Source organism: Rattus norvegicus, chromosome 1 (genome assembly GCF_036323735.1).
Source record: "Rattus norvegicus strain BN/NHsdMcwi chromosome 1, GRCr8, whole genome shotgun sequence".
In the NCBI taxonomy this organism is placed as follows: Eukaryota; Metazoa; Chordata; class Mammalia; order Rodentia; family Muridae; genus Rattus; species Rattus norvegicus.
Window position 1 is genome coordinate 50534864 of NC_086019.1, and position 20274 is coordinate 50555137.

General features: G+C 47.2%; 1 protein-coding gene, 1 long non-coding RNA gene and 1 other non-coding gene across 3 annotated transcripts in view; 1 reads left to right on the plus strand and 2 right to left on the minus strand.

The window, feature by feature from the left end:
• Positions 1–20274, minus strand: part of LOC134482693 (uncharacterized) — an 85385-nt gene that overhangs the window by 63369 nt on the left and 1742 nt on the right. The gene's annotated exons all lie outside the window — the stretch shown is intronic.
• Igf2r (insulin-like growth factor 2 receptor) overlaps positions 1–20274 on the plus strand; it is an 88388-nt gene that overhangs the window by 7986 nt on the left and 60128 nt on the right. Inside the window, exon 2 of the mRNA NM_012756.2 lies at positions 13855–13994. Within this exon, the coding sequence (NP_036888.2) occupies positions 13855–13994 (140 nt within the window). The remainder of the gene's footprint in view (positions 1–13854; positions 13995–20274) is intronic.
• Positions 16111–16242, minus strand: LOC120100462 (small nucleolar RNA SNORA40). Its single transcript, XR_005500202.1, has one exon. It is a non-coding gene; the product is annotated as a small nucleolar RNA SNORA40 (small nucleolar RNA).

Genomic DNA, 20274 nt, shown 5'->3' on the forward strand with positions numbered 1-20274 from the left:
GGAAAAAGCCGTTTAAGAGTGCTTGCCACTTGTGCAGAGGATGTGGGTTTGAGCCCCACAGCACTCTTACAGGCTTTGAACTTGGTTTCCATTTTCTACTTTTAACCTTCCTGGGCCCACTGAAATGTACAGTCTTCCAGGGGCTGTGCTTTAGATGTAGGTTGAGGTCCCCAAAACCTCATTGTTGAAATTTAAATCCCCATTGTGAAGGATTAACAGGCAGACATTAAATCCCATATTGGTGCTGAGAGGCCTCTTGGGAGGGCATTAGGATTAGATAGTATCTTTAGGGTGGGGCCTGTGACGAGTCCCAGAGACTTTATAGGAAGAGAGAGACCACACACACAGAGGCGCATGTGTGCCCCATACCTTCATGAGTGACACCGCACGTACTGGAAACGACCATTGCCTGTGTCACCCTGACCTCAGACCTTCAAGAACTAGGAGCCAGAATATGGCCTGCTTCAGTCATTTCTTTATGGTAAAATGTGCTGATAAAGCAATAAACTCTTAGGGGTTTATTTATCTTTTCCACTGTGGCCAGTGAATGGAATTTCCCTTGTGGCCTGCCACCTAGTCAGTTGGAAGAGCCATGTGTGTTTGGAAGAAATGGTCTCTATTTGGGTCAGAGTTATTAATTGTGCTGCCCAGCTGCCTCTGCCCTGAGTTATTCCTGTCCCACTTGAAGCCTTGCCTTACTTACTTTTTGTTCATGGCTCTGGGTTTTTGGATGGGGTGTGCTTACGGGCTTTGCAGCTTCCCTTGATACAGACCACAGCTTTGTGGGGTTTTGTTTTGTTTTTTCTTTGTCAAGAAAGGGTTTCTATGTGTTTCCCTGGCTGTCCTGGAACTCTGTCCACTTGGATGGCTTCAGATGCACAGAAATCTGCCTGTTTCTGCCTCCCGAGGACTAGGTTAAAGGTGTCCTCCGCCACCACTACCCAGCTATTTGTTTGTTTGTTTTTGAGACCTGGTTTCACTAAATAGACCAAGCTGGCCATTGTTCTACTTCAGCCGCTGGATGCTGGAATTACAATTAAGCAGTAACACGCCTGGCTTGCCCAACTCTTACTTTTGAGGGGGAGGGGGAAGGGGGCAATTCTTTTGGCCATTGTCTTGCGTTCATGTTGCCCTTGACTGGTGGCTCCTGATTGAGCTCATTTTGGACATCTGTTGCCCTTGCAGCTGCTCAGGGCAGGGCTGGGAGCATTTGTTGGAATTTGGCTATAAATTGTCTTGGGGGAGATGGGGAATGGGTGGAACTTGCCAGGGGCTGGATTTTTCTTATTCTCCTGTGGGTCACCCACCTAGTAGTGCTGCTCCTGCCAGGAGGCAGCTGCTGGCTCCTCTTGATAGTTGGCAGTGTTGTGTGCTGCCTGTTGGCAGGCCATGTAAGTCGTATCTGAGACAGCTGGATGAGGCAACTGGTGTCAGATCACCTCCGGGTCCTTTCTCCTCCTCCACAGAGACGCCTTACTTACTTTCTGAGACTGGCTCTGTAGTCCCAGACTTGTGATCCTCCTATCTTAGTGTCCTGAGTGCTGGGAATCCAGGGAGTACAGGAGTGCTACCATGCTCTGCTGGAAGCCACTTTTGGAAGACACTGTCTTCTTGTTACCCCTTCGTGCCCCAAAGAGTTTCTGCCTCACTTGAGTGAGTGCTCATGAAATTTAAGAAAGGGTTCTACTTTCTGGAAATATTTATTTGAAGCTGTGGGTTTGTGGGTCTGTAGTCCCACCTCACACTCATCTGAGATACTGAGGTAGCAGATTGCAAGACTTTCCCAGCACAAAACTTGTGGGCACAATAGGTGTGGGGTGTGAGCTGGGCCCTGTGGCCTTTTTTGCTTCATTCTATTTCCTGGAAATGGAAAGAGGCTGTGGGGTGTGTCTGTGTGTGTGTGTGTGTGTCCGTCCCCGTCTGTGTCCATAGATCAGAGTAGCCTGCCTCTGTCTCTCAAGGGCTGGAATGAAAGGCATGAGCCACCAAACCCTGTGTTGTTTATCTATAGTGGGAAGCATTAAGGCCTGGCTAACTTATGTACCCACTGGTGGCTCCTGCTCTCTGGCTCCCTGGTGGTTGGGAGTGTCTGCTATAGCCCCAAGAGGTTAGTGGGAAAATGTTTGGTCACTTCACCTTGTTCTAAAACTGGAAGCTGGCTATTATTGGCGAGGTTTTGAGGTGCCAAAGATTGTGTCATGTCCTATTTTGGACTCTTGACAGACCCATCCCTCCACACACTATTAGTCTTCACAGTGGAGGAAAATCCTGTTGTCCTGTCCCCTAGGGTGTGAAACCAGATCAGCCACTGACCTTTAGCAGGAATTTTCCCTGTTCAGTCAGTGTTGGAGGGCAAGTTCCCTGGGGCCCTACCGGTTCCTGCAGGCATTTGTGACCACTGATCCTAGCTTTGTCTTAGAGTAGGAAACACCAAGGAATGTGCTAACAGACCTGGCTAGCAGCTGCACATTTTTAAAACTGTTGTGACCAGTGAAGAGTGGCCTGGGAGGTAAGTTTCAAAGGTGACCTTTTAGGTTGCGAGCCTTTGGGTGTGTGCTGCCACAGAGCTGTCACATGGTCACTGAGCTTTGACCAAATGTAAGATTGTTCTAACTCCAGCTCTTCCCTCCTCTTTTTGGGCAACACCAGGTATTGAAGTTAGGGCCTTGGTATATAAGGTAGTAAGCACTCTGTCTATGAGCTAGCTATAGCTCCAATATGTCTGTCTGTCTGTATTGAAAACTTTGAGACAGAGTTTCGCTGAGTTGCCTAAGACAAACCCTTGAGCTTGTGATCTTCCTGACTCAGCCTCCAGTGCAGTTGGTTTTACCAGTCTGTGCCAAGAGGCCTGGCTGTCAGCTGCACATTTTAAAGTAGATGTTTAGTGTGGAAAAACTCCCTACTCCTCCGCCTAGCCTGCAAATAGAACAAACCACCAAACCAGAAATGATACAGAAGAGGGCTTCTTAGAAGTGACAAGGGCAGTACCCACTGAGTCATCACTGTTCCTCGAGCTCCCTCCTGTCACCTGACCAGCTGTATGTGTGCTACTCTCTACTCTGAAGTGAAAGCCAACATCTGCTCCTGTTGTCTCTTAGAGGAAGCATTGTGAGCCAGTGGCATCACGAGGCTTGGTGTCCCTTAATAATGTAAGCAAGGACTGAGAGGCCTCACTATGCCTAGGTCTTCTGCAAGGTGCTAATGTGAAGGGCCTGGAAAGAAATGAAGGGTGTGTATGTTACTGTATGTAATGGGAAGTGTCTTTGCAGGGCCCAAGTTTGCCTGTTTGAACCAAAAGGTCAGGGTGGTAGGAGCAGCCTGACTAACCCCACATCGGAGTGGGGTGGGGGTGTGTGTGGGGGATGAGGGCCGGGGGAGTGGGGGGATGGGGATGGGGTGTAGGTGCCGTGCACAGGGATGGGACAGGAGAGATGTTGATCAAGAGTTAGCCGGGGCTGGATCCCAGAGGTGACTGTATTAACTGTGGCGCTATTGGAAATTGGTTCCACATTGGAAGGAGGCACAGTGGCTCCTACCTGTGATCACATGATCATTTGGCAGCTGAGGCAAGCGTATCAGCCTGGACTTAAAGGACACTGAGAAACAGAACAATATACCCCCCACCCCTGCAAGTTCTGATGTGTTTGCTTTTGTGCAGAGGGCTTCTTATCATTCAGGTACTGAGGGTGCTGCCAGGCTGCAGTGGGAAGTGGTCTGTGCTGGGAGCAGAGGGCATGGCAAGCCTCTTCCTGCAGTGGTTGGTCACTCTGTGATCTGGGACTGCGGGCCAAGTTACGCCATGCTCTAGTTTCATGTCTCCAAAATGGGGAGGTTGGCGTGTGCCTTGACAGTGAGGATTAAGTGGTTACGTGCAAAAGCCTTGCAGGGCATGTTCCAGGTGTGTCACTGCTCAAGTGTGAGCTGTTTCTAAGAGAGGTACAGCTGTGCTCCGCAGGAGTGGGCCTTGTGAGTTTCCCTTTGCCCACTGGACTTTCTGTCTTTTTTTTTTTTTAAAGATTTATTTATTCTATATAAGTACACTGTTGCTGTCTCAGACACACCAGAAGAGGCCATTGGATCCCATTACAGGTGGTTGTGAGCCACCATGTGGTTGCTGGGAATTGAACTCAGGACCTCTGGAAGAGCAGTCGGTGTTTTTAACGGCTGAGCCAGCCCCCACTGGAACTTCTTGCTGAGCCCCTGGCATGATCCCCGTATCTACAGAGCAGGACTTTTTAGACATGTCACATGGTGGTTGGTCTTGAATTCAAAGTAGTCCTTCTGCCTCAGTCTACCAACTTGGGATTGCAAATACAAGTCCTGGTCTACCTACTTGGTGTTTGTGAAGAAATAGCATGTGTAGCCTCTGATAACGTTATTAGCACCACAAACCAACAAGCTGAGCTGACTGTCCAGCAGTTAAAATGCCAGCCTTCCCTGTGGTCAGGGCCCTAAAGGAAGGGCATTAGGTCCCCAAAGAATTGGGGCCTTGATAGCAAGAAGTTTTGAGTTGGTGCTGCTCTGGCAGTTGCTCCCTACATCCACACAGCGGAGCAATGTGGCACACACTGGCTTCTCCCTCTCCTTGCTTTGGGGCAGTCTCCTGTTGCTCAGGTTGGCACTGAACGTCTGACCCTTGTCCCCACCTGCCCAGTTCAGCTGCATGTCACTACTTCAGGTTCATCCTCTGCTGGGCACTACTGACCCATGCTCTCCACATCCCAGGCCTCTCTTGCAGCTAGGTTCTGTGCACCAGGTCCCAGTACAGCTCTGTTTTTTTATTTTTGGTACTAAAAATGAACTTAGGCCGTCACACATTGAGGGAAATGCCCCACCATTGAACTTTAACACAGCCGTCTTTCTTCTTTGAAGTTAAGAGTAAAGCACGAGAACAGCTAGATCATTACTGTTTAGGATGAGAAAATGATCCTAGTTACAGGTAAATGCACTAGTGCACACAGACACAGGGAACATACATGGAGTAGGTCTGAGAGTTCAAGCCCTGGTCTGTAGCCTGAGTGGTGGCATTGAGTTGAGCAAAGCCATATTCTGGGAGGGAGGTTCCTGGTAACTCTGTGTCTTGGAGGGCAGGTATTGTTTGTTTATGAGAGTTCCGGCTCCTGTGTAACCAGGCAGTCCAGGTTTACCTGGCCACTCTATGTGGTAGCAGCTACTAGTGGTCACATTTGGATAATTTAGGGTTGGGAGGCTCAGGTGCTGGCCTGTCCAGAAGAGACAACCAGGAAGAAGCTGTTTCTGGTCTGGTGTCTTGTCATCCTTGGTTGTGTTGTGTGTCACCCCCCCACCCCCCCAGCTGGTGTGAGGGTAGGAGGGGTGGGGGTTGGCATGGGAGTGGTTTAGGTATGAAGTTTTCCTCTCTCTCTCCCCTGCAAAGCTTTGTGTCTCTAGTGACAGACGAAGTCACTGAGGTAGCTGGGTTATCAGGACCTTGATCTAACCAAGGAGTTATTCACAGAAACATTCATAGTTTTACAGCATGCCTGGGAGACGGCGGCAGTGCTCAGAGGTGGTGCTGGTGGAGGAAGGGGATCATCAGGGCTCATCTTTGGAGGCCGTCTTGTCCAGGCCTGCCCGTGTGTTCAACTTTCCCTTCTTCCCTGTGCTTTGTGGCTCCATGAGGTGAGTAGTCTCACCCATCACATGCCTGTTGCAGTGATGTTTGGTCTCAACTTAGACTATAGCAATGGGGCCAGCTGACCATGTACTGAAACCTCGAGAAACCAAGAGCCAAAGTAGCTCTTTCCTCTTTTAAATTGTCTCTCACATGTTTATCACAGCCGTGCAGAGATTAACATCATGTGTACATGTATGTGCCATGTTTTCAGTGCCTCTGGAGTTGTACCTGGAGCCCAGATGCAGCAGCAACATCCTGTGGGTGTGGCCCCCTTGCAGTGTCTTGTGGCATTTTCTTGGAGGCCTCAAGCCAGCTTGTCTTTTTTGTGAACCTAGATCTTAAGCAATCTGAATCCTTCTGCTAGATCACAGTGCCGTGTTCCTCATCTAGGTTCCTCCTTATTCATCACGGGTTTGCTCAGTTTGTAGACAAGGAGGTTGGGGTTCAGAGAGTATATGAATTCCACTCTGCTCATAGGCCCAGGTCTGTGTGTTCTTCCACTGTGACCATGGTGCCTTTCCAGAGGCTCCTGGGCTCTCTCTTTATCACCCTGCCTCTGGTATAACTCCCTCATGATGTAGCTCAAAGACATTATTGGGCTCTGGTTGCCTGCCAGCCCTGTCTCTCAGTCTCTGAAAATGGACTTAGGTGTCACAGTTGATTTAGGGGTTCAGGCTAGATCCCTCGTTGCCCAACTGATTCCTGCTTTCAGAGCCTCTGGGAAGGGCAGACTACTGCCCGACTCCATGTGCACCTTCACTTTGTGAGCAGGCCTCATATCTTTATCCACAGTCTTGTGGTTAGTTAGACTAGGAAGTGAAGTACTTCCTATATAATCCTGGGCCCTGCTGTGTCAGACTCATGTGTTTCCCACTGTCATCGTCTGGTCAGGGTGAGTCACCCTGCCAGGCCAGATTTTGTCTCTTATAGTACACAACCCACAAGGTACACTTGCTGTAGGCCCACTAGGGACCCTACCTTGTTTCTTCCTGCTCTCCCAGTGGAGCCTGGTCTGGTTTGGGGGTCAGTGTGCTCACTGTGAACACTGGTGATGAGGAATAGGAAGGAGGTTACAGCCTGCATGCACTGCCGGAGGATTCCGGGGTGTGAGCCGGGAAGCACAATCCCATCTGGAGTTCAGGTTGTGCCAGATTTGTGCTCTGTGGATTCAGAAAAGCGCCCTGGCCACCAACTGCACTGTGTGTGTTTTGCTGTGTGGACTACTAACTTTTTTTTTTTTTTTTTTAAAGGTAGACAGATTACAGGTTCATCCTGCAAATGGAAAGGTCAGGAGAGAGCCTCAGCTGTCAGTCTCTCCCTCACTGTAGCTGTGACACAGATCCTTGTGTTTCTTCCTTGTGCACACCAGGCTCGACCTCCTAAAGAGGTGCTGAGCTAACAGGCTTTTGGTTTTTAGCTGGGTGGGGGTGGGGGTGGGGGTGGGGGGTTATAAGTATGTGTGTGTAGTTTTGCAATTTTAAAAATACTTAAAACAATTTATTATTTGCTATGTATGTGTTGTGTGTGTGTGATATCTGTTTCCCATGGCACATGTATGGGGGTCAGATATCAGATAATAACAAGGAAATTGTTTCTTTCTACTTTGTGGGTCCCAGGGGTAGAACTCGGATTGTTAGGCCTGACAGTGAGAACGTTACCCACTGAGCTGTTCTGCCTTCGTCCCCCAATTGTTAGGACATTCCACCACATGCAGTTTACTGTTTGTTTTGTTTTTCTTGGAGATAGAAACTCTTGGCTACATGGCCAGGTAGTGCTGAGACAGTAAGATACATACGCTCACTGTAACTGGCTTCATAAATTTCACAAACTATAAGGTTTTTAAAAATGAAATGCTGTGAAGAGACACATGACAGCTCTTATAACATGGAGTTGTTGAGAGCTCCATCCGGATCTGAGGGCAGCAGGAAGAGCAAGTGAGCCACTGGGTCTGGCTCGAGCTTCTGAAGCCCCAAAGCCCACCTCCTGTGACATGTTTCTCCAACAAGGACATACCTCCTAATAGTGCCACTCCTATGAGCGTACAGGGGCCATTTTCATTCGCACCACTGCAGTCAGGCACAGCATTACCATTTGTTCAAAGCATCCAGTGGTGTCTTGCCACAATCCCACCATCAGAGTCTCAGAACATACCCAAGGCCCTCCTGTCTTTGCCTTGCTTGACAGTCTGTAAGTTGGCACCATCTTTGAGGATATGCTGAAACTTATACGAAACAAGGTTAAGGTGGGACCTCAGAGCCACCGTTGAGGCACAGTGGCTTGAAGTGTGTAGGCAGGGTCTTCAGACTGAACTATGCTGTTCTTTCCTAGTGAGGGTTGGGCTTGGCTCATGTGTGTCTACACTTCTATTAACCACTCCTGCTGACAGTGTTCAACCACACACTCATTTTAAAGTCAGGGATGGCCCCTCAGACACTTAGCTCTGTGTGACTTCTGCCTCTTCCCCTTGTCTACTGGACCCACTGGTTTGTGTCTGCTGTTACCACATCACTGATGGCTGTGCTGAGCTACAGTCCATTCAGAGGCTGGGGCCTGAGTGGGCCGAGCTGACTGAGCTGAGGAGAGCAGCTCAGACCCCAGTACCAGGCCAGAGGAGGAGCCCTGCCGCAGGTAAGGAGTCTGGAAGCTGTGTGTGGTTTGTAGTTTAGCATCTGGGCCAGGACACAAGAAGCCTGCTCTTGAGTACCAGGTGGTAGAGGCCAGCTTGCTCTAGGGTTTCCTCAAAGGGCTCAGCCACTCCGAGAAGTTGCCTTCTTCCAAGATCCTCATGAGTTTTGACATTGAGAGGGAATCTCTATAATTCAGATGTCCCTATAAAGGGATGATTTAATGTTGTTACTGAATAAAAGCACTGCTGGCTGTGAGGTAAAACAGGAACTTGGAGGTATCTATGTCACATCTGTCATCTTAATGGTTTGGGGTGTTGCGTGAGTATAGTAACAGGGTTGGACTGTAGATTTGGAGAACCTTTTCCAGTTGTTGTAATATGTTAATTTTAGACCAAATGAGATGGTTGATCCTGCAGCGCAGCTCTCACCCGTGGGGCTCAGCCGCTTCAGAGCTGGGTGACACCGGGTAAGGGCGTGTGTTTCTCCGAGCTTTGCCTCCTAAGTTGAGGAATTCAGGAGTTGAAGATGGAGCACTGGGGTAGGCGTCACTTAGGGGTTAGTGAGGAAGAGAGGAGCCTTGAACTGAGACACGGAGCCCAGGGAGGGCCTCATGGACGTTAGTATGGAACCCGCTTTATTTCGTGGCTGTTACCTCAGCCTGGTTTCCTTTCGAATGTTTTGCTAAGTAGTGGTTCCCCGGAACCGAAATGCAGGTGACCTTCAGAGTAGCTCTCAGTGGTTTAGACTGAAGAACTTAATTGAAGAAAGCAGTTTCTGTCCCAGAACCATCCTGTTTTGCAATGTTTTTGAGACAGTCTCATATAGCCCAGTATGATCTCCAACTTGCTATGTTGCTACGACTCTGCCTCCCACATGCTGTGATCACAGACATGTACCACCGTGCTTAGTGCTTGTGTGGTGCTGGGATGGAGCTCAGGGCCTCTGGATTAGATAATTTCCTTGCTTTGATAATGCTAAGACCAAAGCCGGGTGTGGCTGGGAACTCTCGAAGGCTGCCTCCAGTGACATGCTTCCTTCAGCAAGGCTCTGCCTCCTAACGTTTCATCACCTGACCAAGAGCACCACTAACTAGGAATCACATGTTCAAATACATGTGCCTAGGAGCACAAGTTTTCATTCAGACCACATGCTAGGTAAGCATTAATACCAGCCAAGAATGGGCTGGGTGTTTTGCCAAAACCACCATATACCTGTGCTAAGGACTTCTACTCCGTGGCTTAGGAGAGCCATGTGGCACATGGCATCAAGAATTGGAGCTTTTCAAGGGTGCATGAACAGGTGGGAAATTGGGAATTTAGCTTCTTTTTTTTTTTTTTTTAAACTTCCTATATATATATTTTTTCTTTTTGAAACAAAGTCTTCAGAGCCCTGACTGGTCTCTTGGTGATGCCCTTGCCGTGTATCCTGAGCACTGAGATTAGAGGTGTGCACTCTGCCACTTCTGAGACTGATGCTCCTATTCAGAGCCAAGGTTTCTCCATGGAGCTTAGAGCCCAGAAGGGTGGCTCTGGCTACAGCTGGGCATTCTCAATTGAGGAGAATGACTGAATTTTGCAATGGTAGGGCAGTCTGTTTCAAGCTGACCAACTGGATCCCTGGGCCTTGCAGGTTCTCCCTACTCCACCTCCTCACTGCCCATGGCAGTCCCTCAGATGAGATGGAGCTGGGGGTGGGGTGGGGGGGCAGTGACTGGGTAAACAGAGGACGGTGAGCAGTCCACTGGACTTCACTCCTGAGCTATCACTGCTGTTGGAGCAAGTCTGCCTGCTACTTGGGTGTGAGTGGAGACCTCACGCCCCCACAGCTGCTGGCAGCTTTCTCAGAGCCTTGTTTGTTAAAGTTAAAAGCTGTAGAAGGAAGGCTTTGTTTTCCCAGCCTGCCTTCCCTCTTTCTTCGCTTGTGTAAACTCGGGTAAGGGTGGATTTTGGGGGCCTCTCAGCTAAGGTGCTTGCTTAGCACTGAGCTGTTGTTACGGATGGAATTTTAATTTTGGCTATTTTTGCTTTAGCTAGAGAATTTTTTCTAAAAGACAAAATTTCATGCCAGTTTATTGCTTCTTAAAGATGTAACTGTACACTTTAATGCCTTCACCCTTGGGTTCTTTAATATGGTCATACTGATTTTTCAGCTTTTTACAGATTTCATTTTAAGAATGATTGCAGTCATTTTGGCTGCTTGGCCTTTGGTATGCCAGTAAATTTACAGTCATCTAGTTTGTAATTTCAAATGTGACAATTTCTACTGTTTATCTTTGCTTTCTTTTTCTTTTCTTTCTTGAGACAAGGGTCTCACAGTATAATCCTGGTTGTCCTCGAACTCTCAATGTAGACCAGGCTGGCTTTGAACTCAACAGACCATCAGCTTCCTGAGCTTCGAGATTAAAGGCATGGACCACTCTGCTTGGCTTGAAATGGGTTCCTAGCTCGTCCAGGCTGGCCTAGGCCTCACAGTGTAGCCAGGGTTGTCTGAACTGTTGACCTTCCGTCCTTTACTGCCTGGTGCTAGAGTAACAGGCCTGTACCACTGTACCATTATACTTGGCTGTAAACTGCAGCCCGCTCCTTAATAAACTAGGCATTTCTTTAAAAGAATTGTCATGTATTTCTACCACTCTTGGGGCTATTATAAAGTCGTTTTAAAATAACAGTACCAGGACACATGTGTCTACCTTGGTTCACTTTCACTATTCTGCAGAACTAATTTCCTAGTTTCCCACGAGGTTACTGACACATTATTTCAGTTGCTGATGGTGCTCAGGTGCCAGGCAGCTGGATTGTTTAAAGCAGCTGCAGTGTTTGCTGGAATTAGGCCTTCTCGAGTGTTAATAGCCTGCAGGTCATCAGGTTTCAGTTTAGAAAACATTGCAACTGTTTCTTTGCTCTTGAGTGATGTGACTAAACTGAGCTAGCAGCGCCCCACCCCCACCCACCAGGAACTGTGGGCGAGTTTGATGGGGCTGAGGGCATCTGCCTAAGGAGGGCTGCCTGTAAGATCTTAAGTCCATTCCAGAGAAAGTCTGTTCAAGGACCACAGTAGGTAATCGGAGCTGCCTTCCCTATGTACATCATGACTTTCATTCTGATTTTGTTTGAGACACAAACAGATGGAAAGCACACCTTCAGAAAGCAGCCTTTCTTTCCTTCGGACTTCTTTCTGTGCAGCTCATTTCACCCTTTCACTTTCCTTCTGTCTGCCTTTCTGTAGATCTGATTCTCATTGTTAACTTCTGTGGTAAGACGGTAGGCACTACAGTCATTGGACTGTGAGGAGCTGTAATGATAACAGGCTAAGGTTTTCAATGAACTGCCTGCCAGCTTGGAAAAACTTAATTACAGGCTCCGAATGAGAGTTTAGCATTTTCGAAATTGAAATGTTCTAATATCCTGCAAATCACTAGCTAAAAGTTTAAGGAAAGTTTCTATGTGCTGTGGCCTTCATTTGTTTCAAATATATTTAAAAACTGCAGGACAGGCGTGGCCTCTGTGGCCTCCACACCTGCTGCTGACTCAGTCCTGCAGCTTAGGCCAAGGAGCTCTCCTTTCTTTTCTCCGCCCCTGAAGCTCTGCTGCTTGTTTGTCAGGGCTCAGAGTAAGTTCCAGTTTAGACTTCCCAGCCCGACGTGTCTGTCTGTCTGCCATCTTTGGTGATGTGCCTGCTCAATTCCCAGCAGCTTGTCCTGTGCCCACGTTCACTGACTTTCCTTCCCTTACTGGAATAGGCCCTGCAGGGAGAGGGGGAACTGTTGCTATTTTATACCTTGTTGCCTTTCTCAAGAAGCCCTGTAGCGGGCTTTGTAACCCCAGTACTGGGGAGATATAAGTTGAAGGACATTTACAAGTTCCAGGCTCCCCCTAAAATAAAAACAGCACACACTGAAACAAATTAAGTTTCCTGCTTGCACCCCCCCACCCCTACCCCCTCCCTAAGCCTAAGCCGGAGGAAGAACAAGGCTTTATTGATGGTTTTTCTCTGGGTCAGTAGATTGCTTGAGATTTTTTTTCCTCTGGCATAATAGTTCTGGCTCTGGAGGTAATCAGTCTGTCAGAGTTGAGTAGTTCCTGTTTTAAAGCCTGACATCACCCCAAGGCCCAGCACTTAAGTAACCGGTTTTTCAGGTTTGTAGTATCTTAGTGGCCACAAATTCCCTGGACCTGCCAGATGCTTGGATATGGATGCTTTGGGGTGGAATGGGGGAGGGGTGGAGGTCTGATTGGACTCCAGACCTAAGGTTAAGTGAGTTCTTGTCTATGAGCTGCTGGTGCTGCCTGGGGAGTGGACTCTAGCTAGGGAGGGAGCAGTTCGTGGTGGCTTTGGGACCTTCTCTGGGTACTTACTTGAGGCCCCACTCAAAGAGCCAAATGGGAATGGGAGGGAGTTGGCTTACTTCCCTGCTTCTGGGTAAGCTTATCCCAGCAAGTCTGATTTAGCCTTTCAAGAAACTTATCCACTCTCTTCCTTTTCTCTTTTTACTATTGCTGCGGAAATGAATTCCAGGGAAGAGTAGAGGACGGAGAATAATTTACTTGGGGCAGAGTGGACAAGCCTCACTGATTTTATTCCAGCTGTTGGGGCTGACGATGGCTCTTGTCCTGCAGAGCTCTGTAGTGGATCAGCCCGCAGTAGGTCTGCCTCACTGTGGGCAGATGACAGTGCTTAGCGTGGTGGCTGTTATGCCAGTTCAGGTCCAAACTGCAGTCTGTACCTGAAGCAGGCCTGCTTTATACATTACTACTAATTTTTTTTTTTCCGGAGCTGAGGACCGAACCCAGGGCCTTGCACTTGCTAGGCAAGCGCTCTACCACTGAGCTAAATCCCCAACCCCTTACAACTAATTTCTTAAAACAAAAGAAAACCACAGTACTGGGGATGGAGCTCAGCTGGTAGAATGCTTGCCTAATGTTCAACTAAGCCTGGGTTGGTCCTCTGACCAAGTAAGTCTATGTGTAGGGGTGTAAGTCTGTAACCTCAACACTCAGGAGGTGGAGGCAGGGGCATCAGAAGTTTTTACCTGTTTCAAAGAGGTTAAAAAGCTTGAGAGTTAAAACCAGTCCCATGGACGGACTGGAGAGGTGGCCCAGCAGTCACCCTGGCTGCTGTTTTAGGAGACCTAGGTTTGATTCCTAGCACTCCCTGGAACCTTAAGTTCCAGAAGGGCTGACATCTTCTGGACTCCTTGGGCATTGTACATAGGTGGCTCACAATAGATATGTTGGCAAAACATCCATACACATAAAATAATGACAACTGAAAGCAAACTAAAGTAACAGTCATTTGGGTCTTCAGCACTCTGGGGCCACTGGACCAGTCCCACTTCGCACAGTATATTCTAGTATCTGCTTAATGGAGTTGATGTTCTTAGAACAACAAGGGTGGGCTTGTATGTTCTTCCTAGCCAGCTGGCACTGCTTTTCAAAAGTTTCTGCCCCGTTTGACTTGGTATTTTTGGTTAATAGGAGTAACTTCTTATTTGTAGTAGTCAAAGCAAATATGGCTAGAATGTCAGACTAGAGAGAAGTTAATTATTGTCAGATCAATAACAGTGACAAACTTGTTTGCTTTCTTTCTTTCTAGTTACACATGGGAAGCTGTTGATTCCAAAAATAATGCAGTTTATAAAATCAACCCCTGTGGACATGTGGATAATCCCAGGTGTGGGCCGACAAGTGCTGTCTGTATGTGTGACCTAAAGTCAGAAAACTGCCGGTCAGTGGGTAAGTAGAGCGCCTGTTACGTGAGCATGCCTGTGGTACAGCTGTGCACATGGTTGCATGTTTAGGGTACAGTAACTAATGCAGCGTCTGACAGGACATTTTCAGCAGAGCGTTCTGGCTCTCTGCCTCGTGGCTTCAGGAGTCAGATGGGCATCGACGGAGCTGCCTGCCTGGTGCTTGTGGGTCCCCAGGCATGGGCGCTGTGCCTGCAGAGCCACCTCTCCAGCCCTAGGCATTTTAGGGTACCCTTTTTAAAAAGTAAAAGCAGGCTGCGCTTTCACTGAAAGCCTCCAACCTCTTCTACATCCAGCATTTATAATAGTTAAAATGGTAAAAGACAACTTAGGGCAGGCAAGATGCTCAGTGGTTAGGAATATTATCATTCTCCCAGAGGACCTGAGTTTTGTTTTTTCCCAGCATCTATGTTGGATGGCTTACAACTGTCTGTATCAGCTTCAGGTGTTTTAAAACACCCTCTCTGGTTTCCACTGGCTACCACATGCAGGTGACACATACATACAAAGTGGAAGAAAATTTATAAGTTTAATTTGATTTTTCAATTTGAATGTCCACTATGAGATGACATAAGGTAATTTCCATGTAGTAAGTAGCATGCAGACAATAATTAGGTAGGCTTATAGGGTGGGGAAGATGTTTTCTACCTGTATGGCTCTTCTTTCTCTCCCTTTTCTGAAATTTCTTATTTTATATGGATGAATGCTTGCTTTCATGTATGCCTGTGTACCACACGTGTGCCTAGTGCCCTTGGAATTCAGAAGAGAGGGTTGAGTCGTTGGGATTGTCATTTGGGTTCTGGCAACTGAACGCCAGCCCTCTCCAAGAACAAGTGATCTTAGCCACTGAGTCATCTTTCCAGCCCATAATTGCCTTAAATTGTCCTCCCCCTCACCTCCGTTCCCTTTGTACCTCATGATCTCTTGGTGGAAGGAGCCGCTGGTGCTGTGGCCTCACAGTCAAGGACAGTTGTTGGACCCAAGCCCTTCCTTTCTTTGGTTGAGTCATTCTTGAGTATTCCTTTTGAGGGTCAGGACCCCTTGGTGGGAAACAGCCTTGCCAGGTCCCACTGAGGTGGGTCAAAGCAGATGTTCCTCAGGAGGGGAGGATACTGGGTCTTGGATGTCTGTGGTCAGTTTTGCCCAGGGAGAGGGAATAGTGAAGTTTGATCATGATTAACAGATTAATCTGGGAAAGAGCTGCAGGTAGCCATAGTAGGTTCTGAGTTAGGTCGATGGTACAGTCATCTAGTCTCATTCTTGACCTACACAGCAACACTGCTGAGAGAGAAGTGAGCTCTCTCTCCTGCCGATGACTGCATTCTTTGTCACTTTAAAAAGTGTTTCTTTTAAAAGGGGGTCCCTTATTACTTCAAATTTGATTATAATCATCTTTTTGCCATTAAAATCAGGAGCATTTAAAATATCAAGTGGCTATTTATCCATATCTAGAAATTAAGTTTGCTAAAAATGGACTTGCTTTCCAGTAATTATATTAAGAGGGAGATCAAAAATAGGCAGAGAAAAATAGACAAACTCATGTTTACAGTAATTATGCCATGGCTTTAGAAGAGCAGCACATTAGTAAATGGTTCACATTTAAATCACATTTGTGGTTTCACAGTTTTGACAGACAAACAGCTCTTACCTCAATGGGACTAAGAGACAGTTTTTTTTTTCTTTTTTAATGTATAAAATTATTTATTGTCAATAAATTTTTATTTAAGTGGTTGGTTTGATTTCTTTGCTGTCCATCCAGGCACTCTGAAAATAGCCCTTTCTCAAGGGCATCCAGTTGTGCTTTTTAGCCCTCTTTTATCTGTCTTTTCCAACAGTCATTGGCAACTTCTAAGTTCTTAGCCAGAAGATTTGTGGATTTCTTCAATTTACTTTAATTTAGGGACCCTTCTTCAATTAGCTTTAAAAACCATTTTAAGGTAGGTTTCCCTTGTGACACCTTACCAACATCTCTGTAGAGTCTTTCATGTCCATTCCTAACACTCAGAATCCTAATCTTTATGAAGGAAATGCCAGTGCTTCTTTATAGGATAAATCACACAGAACATTGCTAGAAACAGCCTCATCAGTAACACCGTTGTGCTTATATTCCTTCTTGTATGTATCAAAACTCATACTGAACAATGAGTTCTGGGTTGCAAAAGAGGATTTGTTTTTTGCACCTGTCAACCTGAAGAGACAGTTTATTATGGAACTAAATGTCAATGACCAGGGCCTGGGAAGATGGTGCCGATATTAACCTCAGGTTGTCCATTTCCATGTGGAGGCAGTAAATCAAGGCAATAGAGGAAAAAAGCTGGGGTGAGCACATCAGAGAAGCAGGTTGCAGCAGATGGCCTCATGCTACCTGGTAGCTCCCCGGCCCAACCACTGCTGGGCAATAGGGCTTCCTCAAGTTAGTAACATCCAAAGGTTAGGTGTGATGCGGAGGTGGGCAAGGAATGCTTTTGTTTTTTTGTTTTTTTTTCCCGGAGCTGGGGGTCGAACCCAGGGCCTTGCGCTTGCTAAGCAAGCGTTCTACCACTGAGCCAAATCCCCAGCCCCATGCTTTTGTTTTTTTTGGGTGTGTGTGTGTGTTTGTGTGTGTATTTGTGTTAGTTATGTGTGTGTATATGTTGGTGCTGAGGCTAAATATAGCCTCCAAAGGAAATTATAACGAGGCTGTGGGATAGGCAGCACTGCACACTCTCCACAATCATAGATCAGTTTATGGGGAGAGAGTCTTTCCAGGAATTTATGATTGCAGTTGTCCCTGTTGGCATAGCACCACAATCATGCTGGGGTGGGGTGGATGTTGTGGAGGGTGGAGTTGGGTAGGGCATGCCCTATTATTTATTGAGTGTTAGGAGCCCAGGAAGGCCCATTTCAGAATTTGACATAGATGAGGCCGAGCTGTGGGCAGGAGGAGCACATAGCTGATCAGAGCCATTAAGAGATACTGGACTCCATGAGGACTTGTGTAACTGTATCTACCTGATGGAGTGGAGTAAAGAAGAGACAGTGGATGTGGATAACCAAGATTGACTTACTGACCTCATGGTTCCCTCGGGTAGTTAGTTGTTTGTGCTCCATAAACCATCTGACCTAAATTTTAAGTGATTAGAAGTGAAAATGGGACTCTGGAAAGAGTTGCTATAATTAGCAGAATACAAATATTGTTTTTATTCTAAGTTAAGTGTGCTCTAGGACATCTTGGTGGGCCTTGTAAGAAGCGAGGTAAGAATACTCAATCAAGACTTGGGGGCTGGAGAGATGGCTCAGTGGTTAAGAGCACTGACTGCTCTTCCAGAGGTCCTGAGTTCAATTCCAAGCAACCACATGGTGGCTCACAACCATCTGTAATAAGATCTGATGCCCTCTTCTGGTGTGCCTGAAGACAGCTACAGTGTACTTATATATAATAAATAAATAAATGAATGAATGAATGAATGCTCAGACCCCATCTTAAGAGGCTGAGATTGCTTATTGAAACAGAGAATGAAGGTTAACTGCCCTTAGAGGGGGGGGGGGTGCTGAGGGAAATCCATACCACATGCACATACCTACACAGAGCTGTCAGGAAGTTACAGCTGTTTTGTGGTTTAACTAGGAGCAGGGTGAGTTGTGTTTTCTATACCCAGCATATTGGTTTTTGCAGGTGGAGGGATGGTGAGGCTGGTTTATTTCCCAGTATAGCCTGACTCAATTCCTCATGGCCTGAGGGTATTACCCAATGTCCTGACTCAGAGGCAAAGGGAAAAAGTTTCTCCTTTCTTCTAGGCCTTAGAATCTAGAGGTTTGGGACCTGTGATGATCTCAAAGGTGGTGGGGGCACATTGACCTTCCAGGTTGAATAAGGGCTGCTACCCTTCGGCCATGAAGAGTTTGTGACCCTCTTGGCAATAAAAACTCGGAGCCTTTGGAGGAACTTGGTTAGACAGCTGAAAAGGCAAGGACCAAAGAGTAAAGCTGCAAAACTGAACAGTTGGGCCTGCCACATGGTCCCCAAATAGTCCAGGTATCTGAGGGTCCCCCCAACCCCACCCCAATAATTGTTTAGCCTTTTCCCCTGCTGGGCTGAATGGTTTCTGTGAACCAGCAGTCAGTCTTCCCCAAGAAGGCACAGATGCTCCCCTTTTCAGCAGTCATTACATCTAGTGCCCTGCTCTTCTGCAGGATTACTGAAGCAGGGCGTGCATTTGACTTTGTAAGGTGACTGACTATACTTTGCTGTACTGGGGACAACTTAAGTCCCATCAGTCCCTTTGCCTTGGGAGCCAGGTTTGTTTCTGGTCCTGAATTCAGTTGGTCTCCCCAGCAGTCCCAGCCGGGGTCCTCCTAAAGCAGGGTTTATTTGTTCATGGCTGGTGTGTCTTAGATTGAATGCCTACCCTAGTATAAGTCATTTGGCTGACCACAGACAAGTCCAGGAACCCTTCCCCAGCCTTGGATCATACACAGCAAAAGATGGCTAGAATTTGCCAGTGGTAGTATTTCTATGAGAGGAGTGTTGATATTAATTAAGGGGTGACTGTCCTTGTGGTGTCTCTGTCTTGGTTTTTGTGCTCACAGGAATAGAAATGATTTTGTTTCTAGAGACAATTGTGAAGTTTGGAGGGGCCGTTTGCCCCATGGATGTATAAGCCCAGTTTGAAACTGTGGGTACCCCACATGGAAGATTTTCCTGGGCAACTTCCAAATTATGCCATCCTTATGACACCCCCTTCCTGTATGGGACACAATTCCTTGTCCCTTTGTGGGTGACTCTATCTGTGCTCCTGGGCTAGGAAAATCAACACAGCAGTATTTGAAGAGGGATCAGTAGGTGCCTCCCCATCCATCCATCCATCCATCCTCATGTTTTCTAGGTGGTCATATTATGGCCCATGAGAGGTACTGACCCAGGATTCAGTACCAGTGGAATGAAACAATTGCAGGGCTCTTGCTGAGGGCATAATTGATTGGGATCTAGGAACTGGGTGGCCCACAGGAGAATAAGGCTGTCAAGTTAATTTGGTAATTGCTAAGTCACAGGAGTGTAGAAGTGGAAGATGCTCCAGACAGGAAGGGCAACAGGGGGTTTCAGGCATTGGGGATGGGCCTGGGCCTGAGAGGCAGAGAAACCCAGGCTCTATAGTATTGTAGATGATATGCTCATCTGGACCGGAGTAAAGGAAGGGCTGGAATATTCCTTGAACCCAAAGGATATCAAGTATTTCTGAAAAAGCTGGGGTGGTCTGTCTGGGCCCAGGGCCAGCTATAGGTCTTTCTGTATGGTATCCAGAACTATGAATGTACTCAGGGGCCATATAGATATGTGGAAAGTGGGTGCACAAAGTTGACAATTATTCCTCAGTGATTGATAGGAACTTGGAAGCCTGTGTATTATGAGCTTAGAGGTGGGGCTTAGGGGTATGGGATGCAACTCTGGGAGAACCTTCTTGAGCCTGGAAAGGTAGTCAGGGGTTAACATTTAATTTTGTGGTGGTAGGGGCAAGTAAAATGACTTTTGGGGGACCTGCTATTTAGGTGTAAGGGAGGAGTAGGATAGATCTGAGACATTTGGATATCAGGGAAAGGGGCACTGGGTAAGGGAGAGGGTAGGATAGTGTCTTACTCTAGGTTTCTCTTGATGTGATCAAACACCTTGACCAAAAAGCAAGTTGGGGAGAAAAGGGCTTATTTGGTTTACACTTTCACATCATAGTTCAAGCACGGCAGGGACCTGGAGGCAGGAGCTGATGCAGAAGCCATGGAGGGCTGTTGCTTACTGGTTTGCTACCCATGGCTTGCTCAGTTTGCTTTCTTATAGATCCCAGGACTACCGGCCAACCCAGAGATGGCACCCACAAAGGGCTAGGCCCTTCCCCGTTGATCACTAATTGAGAAAATGCCTTATAGCTGGATTTCATGGAGGTGTTTCCTCAATTGAGACTCCTCCTTCTCTAGTGATTCTAGCTTGTGTCTAGGTGACACAAAACCAGCCAGTATAACAGGGGAAGTGGAAACAATGTCCTGATTGATTTACCAGGGTTTTTGGACCGGGTGCTAGGAACTACTAGGCTCTTAGTGACTGAGAATAGGAGTGTTGTGATGAGAACTGGTGGGTTGTTAAAAGAGCTGGTGTAGTATTCTCTCAGTGATAGCCTTAAGACCGTAGTGGGTGGTGCAGCTCATGGGTGGTGGGAGTGGGAGGATAATAATTGGTCTCGGTGACAAAGGCAGAGGATCTCTCCAGGTTATAAAAATGGGGCCATTATGGTTGTATA